This window comes from Schistosoma mansoni, chromosome W (genome assembly GCF_000237925.1).
Source record: "Schistosoma mansoni strain Puerto Rico chromosome W, complete genome".
Classification (NCBI taxonomy): domain Eukaryota; kingdom Metazoa; phylum Platyhelminthes; class Trematoda; order Strigeidida; family Schistosomatidae; genus Schistosoma; species Schistosoma mansoni.
Window position 1 is genome coordinate 1,485,511 of NC_031502.1, and position 8,805 is coordinate 1,494,315.

An 8,805-nucleotide genomic window follows, 5' to 3' on the forward strand; every position below is an offset into this window, starting at 1 on the left:
TAGCTTCAATTGACTCATGATTTCAACTATGGAAAAGAATTTAAATTAAAAAAATATTATTTAATAATTGTTTATAAGTTACAACCATAGACGTTTGAAGGATAGCGGGGAATGAAATTAAATTCTAAAGTTTAGTTTAGTGACTAAGAGATATTTCAGTTTCTACATTTCGATGGAATACAAGTTTCATCAAGGTTATGTATGAGCTCTAAAATGGTTGTAAACATAAATAAAATTAATATTTCAATGTTTGTTTTAGCTTTTTATAGTTATTGAATAGAGTATTTGACTTACTATTCTACTCGATCCCAAATTAACTGGCGAGACTAAACTATACTGCCGAGCCAATCAGAAGCTTTCGCGGGTTTTCAAGGTCATGGCGCTAAGTTCGGTACCTGATGCTTACGTACGATCGATTTACAACGGATTTTAGGGAAGACGTGATAATTCAGCGTCTACAAGAGAAGTGATCATAAGATTTTGCCGCAAAATTCAATTATCCATTTGGATAAATAGAGTTTTGGCATTATAGCTGATGTCAGTTCGTGATGAAAACCCTAAGTATAATTCCTAACCTTAACCATGAACTGTAAATCATAATTTTAATTCTTCACACAGGTTTATAACCCTCATTTGGTCTTAGTTATTATGTTGACACTCTCAGGGTCATTCTAGCGTCGCTCAAAGGTCATCCATAAATTATAGTCTCACCCTTAACCCTAAACCCTAAACCTTAATTTTAACCCTAAATTGTAAACCATACCAATATACCAACAACATTGAAGCTATGTGGTCGAGGCTAAAAGAATCTTTGAGACCTAATCATGGTTTCAGAGGTCGACTACTATGGAGCCATATGGATGTGTTCATGTACCGTATGCACTATGATTTTAGAACTTCTGAACCTATATCTGACCTTGATAAGTTTTTGAGTCATGTAAAAGAACAGTATCCCCTTTAATTTTTGAGTTCTGTATAATATATTTTTACTGTATACTAACTGTCTTCTGATTGGCTAATATTTCTCAAGGTCACTTAAGATTCGTTCAAAGGTCGTCAGTATAGTTTAGTCTCACCCTCAAGTGAATAACTAAAAATTGTAAGCAAAGGTGGATAGTGGCTAGCAGTGGAATCCACGGCGCGCGTTTCGTCCTATTTGGGACTCGTCAGCTGGATGTACTTGCATCTCAGAGTTGATGTTCACTCTGAGACTCTAACCTAGTACCTTTCGCTTCAAACGCCATCGCGTTATCCACTCGGCCATTGAGTGTACTCCACCTTATGAACGTAATTACTGTAATTTCTAACTATGTAAACTCAACTTAGGTTCGATGGACAAATTGACCTGATAATCACTCTAATACACAGATTAGTGTGTCGGGTTATTCATATTTTGGATATTTCAAGGTATGCATGATGTTTGTGTGCTAGGTATCTCAGTGCAGTACATACCATCATAGACTTGTCACCTATATTAAACCCAGTGATTAAAAGTTTAACTCATTCAGATTATTGATCACTATTTAAACAAAACTTATAGTTTAGTAGCGTACAATATACAAATTGATATTGGAAAATGTATTGAATAAATTATTTCTATGGTGCATGCGGCGAGACTATAATTTATGGACGAGCCAATCAGAAGCGTCTGAGGGATTTCAAGGACACAGTGCCAATTTTAGTACCTGATGCTCATGTAAAATCGGTTCATAGAGGATCTTAGAGAAAACGTGACAATTAAACGGATACAATAAATGGGACTACTAAGAAATTCCTTTATTTGTAATTGCGGTAATCAATTGACTTGTAGACCTTGCTCAGACTATCCTGATGATGTTATCTTTTGATGTAATATATGTTAGAGGAAGAAGTCTGATAGAATGGGAACATTTTTCACTCGATCCAGATTGAGACTAAGGCAAATTATAATAATTGCTGTGATCTGTATAATAAAAGCACCAAAATTATTGGCTGTAATATTCGCAGATGTTACTGAAGCTTCGGTTGTTCAGAAGTGAGTGTTGTAGGGATATATGCGTAATAAAAATGACAAACTTACACAACCGGACTACATACAAACAATATTGAAGCTATTTGGTTGAGGCTGATACAGTTTTTGTGACCTTATCATAGCTCCAGAGACCGAGTATTATGGAGCCACATGGATGAGTTCCTCTACCTTATATATTACGATTTAGGAACCTTTGAAGCTTTTTCTAACCTTGACAAGTTTTTGGACCATGTAAAAGAAGTGTACTCACTCTAATTCTTTGGTATTGTATAATATATTTTTACTCTATACTAACTGTCTTCTGATTGGCTAACATTTCTCAAGGTTACTTAAGATTCGTTCGAAGGTCGTCCATAAATTATAGTCTCGCCATGCATGCTACTTATACTGACATACAAATAGTTTGTAGCACCAATCGTAAGCTGAATACTTGGCAACAGAAGGTTGTAATGAAGAGAATAGGAAGGAAATCCGAGATTAATCAAAATAACAACAGCATTAGAAGAATAATGGAATATGTAAAGGACAATGCAATGAAGATGTTGAAATGGTGTATTTAATGTATGATTTTCATAACTGACTAAGCCACTGTGTGACAGATCTTTTATAAAGTATAACATTACTTAAGAGCACATACATGAGATGCAAATCACCATCACATTATTTCAGAATAACTTACCTAAAACGGTTAACAAACCAGAAGAAATACATTTTCCAGCTGGATTCTCAGCAATGACAGCATAACGACCAGAATTTTCAAAGAATGCTTCAGGTATATTAAGTGCATATATACCATCACCTTCACATTCAAGTATGTAATTAGGAGAACTTGTGATTTCATGACCATCACGAGTCCTGAAATATTTAAAAGAATTAATTTTGAAATTTAAGTATTATGCTACATAGAGATTCGATCATTCAATTCACCGTGAGGATACGACTAAATGATGAGTTTTTGTTTAATTTTCCAAGAAATTATTTCTCATTATTCAGATTGTTTTTCTTCTTTGTAACCAGTCAATGTCATATGTTCAAAGACAGTTCTTGATGAAAGACCGACATCTATCGAGGGAATTTTAAGAAGCAAACAATATGGAACAATTGTTTTATCTCATCTTAAGATCAATTGAAAGTCGATATAAACTACTTACGCCTGTTACCCCCAATAGAGCATAGGCCGCCGACCAGCATTCTCCAACCCACTCTTTCCTGGGCCTTCCTTTCTAGTTCTATCCAACTTCTCTTCATTCTTCTCATGTGTGTCTCCATTTGTCGGCGTAATGTGTTTTTTGAACTTCCTCTTTTCCTTTGACCTTCAGGATTCCATGTGAGGGCTTACCGCGTGACGCAGTTGGGTGATTTCCTCAATAGGTGTTCTATCTACTTCCAGCTCTTCTTCCTGATTTCTTCCTCCACTAAAATCTGGTTTGTTGTCTCCCACAGTAGGTTGTCGCTGATAGTGTCTGGCCAACCGATCCGAAGTATCTTGCGCAGACAACTGTTGATAAACACATGTATCTTCTGGATGATAGCTTTCGTAGTTCTCCAGGTTTCCGCCCCATACTTTAGAACTGTCTTGACATTTGTACTGAAAATTCTGATCTTGGTGTTGGTTGACAATTGTTTTGAGTTCCAGATGCTGCTCTTGCTTTTCCGATCCTCGCCCTTACATCTGCATCAGATCCGCCGTGTTCATCGATGTTGCTGCTCAAATATGTAAAGGTTTTCACATCTTCCAAAGCTTCTCCGTCAAGTGTAATTCGATTAGTGCATGCTGTATTGTATCGGATAGTCTTGCTTTTCCCTTTGTGCATATTGAGACCCACTGCTGCTGAGTCTACTGCCGCACTGGTCGTCTTCTCCTGCATTTGTTGTTGCGTGTGTAATAGAAGAGCGAGATCAACTGAGAAGTGTAAATCTTCCAGCTGCATCCTAGCTGTCCACTGTATCCCGTGCTTCAACTAGTGTAATCAGCAATTGTATGATGGGGATCTTTAAACGAGTAATCAGTATTGCTATATAATGATAGTACATAAATTAGTAGATCTCAAATAATAAAAAGAAATGATCAGTTATTTCACAAAATGATTTCAATATTTACCATATGTATTTGAAATAATGTAAATAATCTTACCATGTAACTGTTGGTGGTGGATATCCATCTACTTTAACAATTAATCGAACTGATTCTCTTTCATATATGACTTGATTTTCAAGTCCTTTTATAAATCTTGGTGTCATTAAACGACCACGTACTATTAAATTTGCAGTACTTTGTGCACGACCTGCAATATTTTCAGCTTCACAAGTATATTCACCTGCATCATCAGGAAAAGCCTTTAATTTTTAAAGAAAAAAGAAATTGGAAACATATTATTTATGTGGGGTTATGAAGATTGTTAAGTTTTTGATTGAGATTATGAATCTATGAATGTTAGATCACCATTAAAAACGTGGAAGCATTGGACGGCTGTTTCGTCCTAGTGTGGGATGACTCATCAGTGTGAATCCACGGCTCCGCATGCCCAACTCGAACCCAGGACCTTTGGACTCGAGCATGAACGCTTAACCTCTTGACCACTGAGCCGACATCCAACGGTCATCCAACTACAATCAACATTTTATCTGTTAAATACTACTGTTCGAAAGGTGAGATTTATTTAAAATAAGTAATCAATCTTAATCGAATTCACATTTATTTAGGTATGCACTTGATTCAAAGATACGAAGAAAATCAATATTCTAATGCAAGTATAGTTATGATCAGAATGGGTTTTGTTGAGATAATAGTAATTTTAATGGTTGAATTCACAAGCTAGACCATCATAGATAGCTATTTAAATTACTACAGTCTCCACAAAACCCATTCCGGTCATAATCATCATATGCTCGCTAGTGACTGACTTCAAGATGGATTTCCTGGAGTCCTAGTGAGAAGCTGTGACTAGTGGAGTCTGTTCCTTGTCGGGTATGAGGCAGTTACCCATCAAAGACAATGAAAGATGATCGCGCAATATCATGGATTAGTTGGAGTCAATCATTAACACCGTTGGATGTTGACTCAGTGGCCTAGAGGTTAAGCGTTCGCGAGTGAAACCGAAGGTCCTGAGTTTGAGTTGTGTGTGCGGGATCGTGGATGTGCACTGTTGAGTCGTCCCATATTAGGATGAAACGGCTGTTCAATGCTTCCAGGTTTTCAATGGTGGTTTAGCTTACATCAACTCACGAATTCAACTATTAAAATATAATTAGTCCCTTGACCTTATGTCAGTCTAGCAAAGGTAAGACTTATTCTGAAGGTCACTTGCCCCAATCTGATGACACTAAAGATTGTATACCATTTTTTGACTTTTAACATTTTCCCTATCGTATATTTTCAATTATACCTTTTTACTGTGTTCCATAAATTCGGCACTCAGCTACTGAGACGCTCAAGTTTAGAGAAAGGTTATCATATAACTGCTTATAGTAGTTCGCACCACGAATCGACGTTAGCTAGTACTATAGTAAAAAAGATACTCAGGTGGAGATAACCAGCATATTGTTTAGTGCGAAATTGCAGTGTCCTCATAAATTATGAAAGCCATACATTAAGTACTTCATTTGCACATCTTCCATCAGTTGTCCGTTATATCCTTCATGATACTTCTAATTCTGTTTTTATTCCTATTCTTTTCTGTTTCCTTTTCGGTTCTCTTCACTTCAATCTTCTTAATCCTCTTTTGACAGACATCCCACTTCTGATTTATGTTACATTCTACTTATATCTGTTAACATGAGTAGGATACACCACAGCACTACTTGTTGATACAGAATAAACGGAATGTAACTAACAGTGAAATCCAAGGCTAGTCAGTTGGTGTTCCCTCCAAGACTCGAACCCAGTGCCATTTGCTTTAAATGCCATCGTGTTATCCTCTGTGCTACTGAGTACAACTAACTGTCCACTTTTTGAATTGGTTTGGATTATCCCGTTATTAGTATTTTCGACTTCAGTTTGATCAGTCTTAGTTGATATATATACATCTTGTGCAGATTGCATCTATACAGCCATTATAATACAAGTTGATATATAATAGATGAAGTAATCAAATCTCAGACAAAAATGTCAACAACGGGATAATTCAAACGATTTCAAATTGAATTCATACTACTTGGTTATCATTGATTGTCTTGTACCTATAAATAATTCCCCAAAATCAATAGCTTTCTACGTGTTCGACATTGGATGCTGACCACATTGTTTTAAGTGGACTTGTTTAACTGAAGGCGTTCGGTCATATATCCGCATCAGATCACGTTACAACACAGCGTGGGAAACATCTCCAACGATCACTATCCAGATTAGATCAGTCACTTCTCGATATATTGATAACGCATCAAATATATCTTTCCAACCTCTTCGCTTCTGACTTCTGATTTTAACTGAGTGGGGCACGATCCGATTATAGAATGTGTTATTGGTTAACAGTTGTCAAACTACAATACTGGTAGTATCTTCAGTCTAATATGAGTCAGTTAAATAGTCGATAGCATGCAACAATCTTCACAAACCACAGTACCGTTTTGGTTTTTTATTCATATCAGGAGTTTTAACATAAAGATATTTGGTCAGATCTCTAGAAATGTTCAACGCAAATATGTTGCATCATTTCGGATTAACTTCAATTACTTCAACTGAAATTTTGGACCCAATAAATTCATTGAATATTACGTAACACATTAGAAACTATAAAATTCACCAATAACAATTGACTTATTTTCGTTAATAATAAAAAGTAACTCACTTCACTAAGTGTTAGTCGTACACGATTGTTTGTATAATCTAAACGGAAATCAGGACCATCAGATAATTGACGTCCAGAACGATACCATGATATTTTGGGTTGTGGCGTACCATTCACAAGACCTTCTATAACAACACATGCTCCTTCATCAGCTACAACATTTGCTAGAGGTCTTACAAACTCTGGTGGAATAGGTACTTCAACAATTACATCCACTGGACGGTACTGGAAGATTACGAATGACAAACAATAAAATAAATTAACCAGTTAATCGATAATAAAGAATAATATTTTTGATAGTTGAGGTCATTAGTTAATTGGAGCTAGACCACCATGGAAAACATCGAAGCATCAGAAGGCCGTTTCGTCCTATTGTGGGACTCCTTAGCAGTGGGCATCCGCGATCCCAACTCACAAGATTCGGACCCAAGTTATATCGGTCTCGCGTACGAACGCTTAAACTTTAGACTACTGAACCGGAATCCAGCGGTCCTAATGTCTGACTTCAACTAATCGATGAAATTGAGCGACACATCCATCATTGTCTTCAGTGGGTTAATATCTCACAACATACCCGGTTGAACTCCACTGTTCACTGCTTCTCACTACAACTCCAGGAAACATCCCTTGAAGCCAGTCACTAGTGAGCATATGTTGATCAATATCGGTCGTCCAGTGCTTCCAGGTTTTCCATGGCGGTCTAGCTTGAATTGACTCAAGAATAATTAAGTTTGCAAAAACATACTGATGATTATGATGCTCTGAACAAAATGGTTTGTGAGTTCGAAGTTTTATTTTGACGAAATGTCAAAGAGGTGAGTTTCAGTTCTTCTACAAGGCATACACTATTAAGCTATTGATTTGATTATCAAAAACATTTTATACGAAACATCAGGGGGCAAATAAAGTAATTTTCTAGGAATAGTATCTTAAGATACGTTTCACCACAAATCTATATTGGATAGAAAATCGTAAAAAAAATCCGAGAGCTATATAGGACCATTTTCTTTGAGTTCAAGACTGGACAGACAATGACCATGTTTTCACTGGTGACTAGTTTCAAGATGCAAGTCCTAACGTCCGAGTGAGAAGTCGTAACAAGTAGAGTTCGACTATGTCAGTTGTGAATCGGTTTTCTGCCACAGGCAATAGATAAGGGTTGCGCAATACCTTGAACAGATTGAAGTTAGACAGTAAAATGGTTTGATGCTGGCTCAGTGGTTCTTAGTATAAGGGTTGGAGCGTGAGACCGAAGGTCCCTGGGTTTAAGTCCCACGTGTGGAGTCGTTGAAACACATTGATGAGTTGTTCCATACTAGGACGGGAACGTTTGTCCAGTGCTTCCAGATTATCGATGATGATCTAGCTTAAATCAACTGTTCAAATTACTACAATCTCTACAAATACTCATTCTGTTAGTTCTGTCAGTTTGAAAATTGTTTTTGACTGTTAAAACACCTCTACTTCGAATAGTTACTCTCTACTTACTCATACGAAAATCAGAACATCGTTAAAAAGCATTCAACATACCCTAGCATAGAAATCAGTAATCCATTGACTTTTATGATGTTCAATTTGTGGTACAACTGGAACGACATTCATATTTGTTTCATGTTCAAAAGTTGACTCAAATATTGATGTTAAAGATGGTCTACTTGGTAGATGAGTTGAAATAGCAGTTTCATACTATTAAAATAAAAGAAATAAACAAATATAATGGGAAAGTTTTTCAAAACAGATCGATTGTATAAATTCATTCAGTATTCTTTGTTTGAATCTTCCCATTGATTTGTTAGGACTGCAACTGTTCAGTCTCTAATTGGCATATGTGCGTACTGTGTGTATTGCCTCGATATAACCTTAATTCACAAGCATGGTAAGCAGAGATGAATAGTGGCTAGCAGTGGAATCCAGGACGCGCGTTTCGTCCTATTTGGTTCGAGTCCCCGAGTGAACATCAACTCTGAGATGCAGGTACATCCAGCTGACGAGTCCCAAATGGGACGA

At 36.7% G+C, this 8,805-nt stretch overlaps 1 protein-coding gene across 1 annotated transcript in view; it reads right to left on the reverse strand.

Annotated features, from left to right (window-relative positions):
- Smp_157020 (putative hemicentin) overlaps window positions 1–8,805 on the reverse strand; it is a gene marked incomplete at both ends in the record, with an annotated part of 109,067 nt that overhangs the window by 48,774 nt on the left and 51,488 nt on the right. Inside the window, 3 exon segments of the mRNA XM_018799888.1 lie at window positions 2,691–2,866; window positions 4,146–4,348; window positions 6,799–7,013. Of these exon segments, the coding sequence (XP_018653756.1) occupies window positions 2,691–2,866; window positions 4,146–4,348; window positions 6,799–7,013 (594 nt within the window).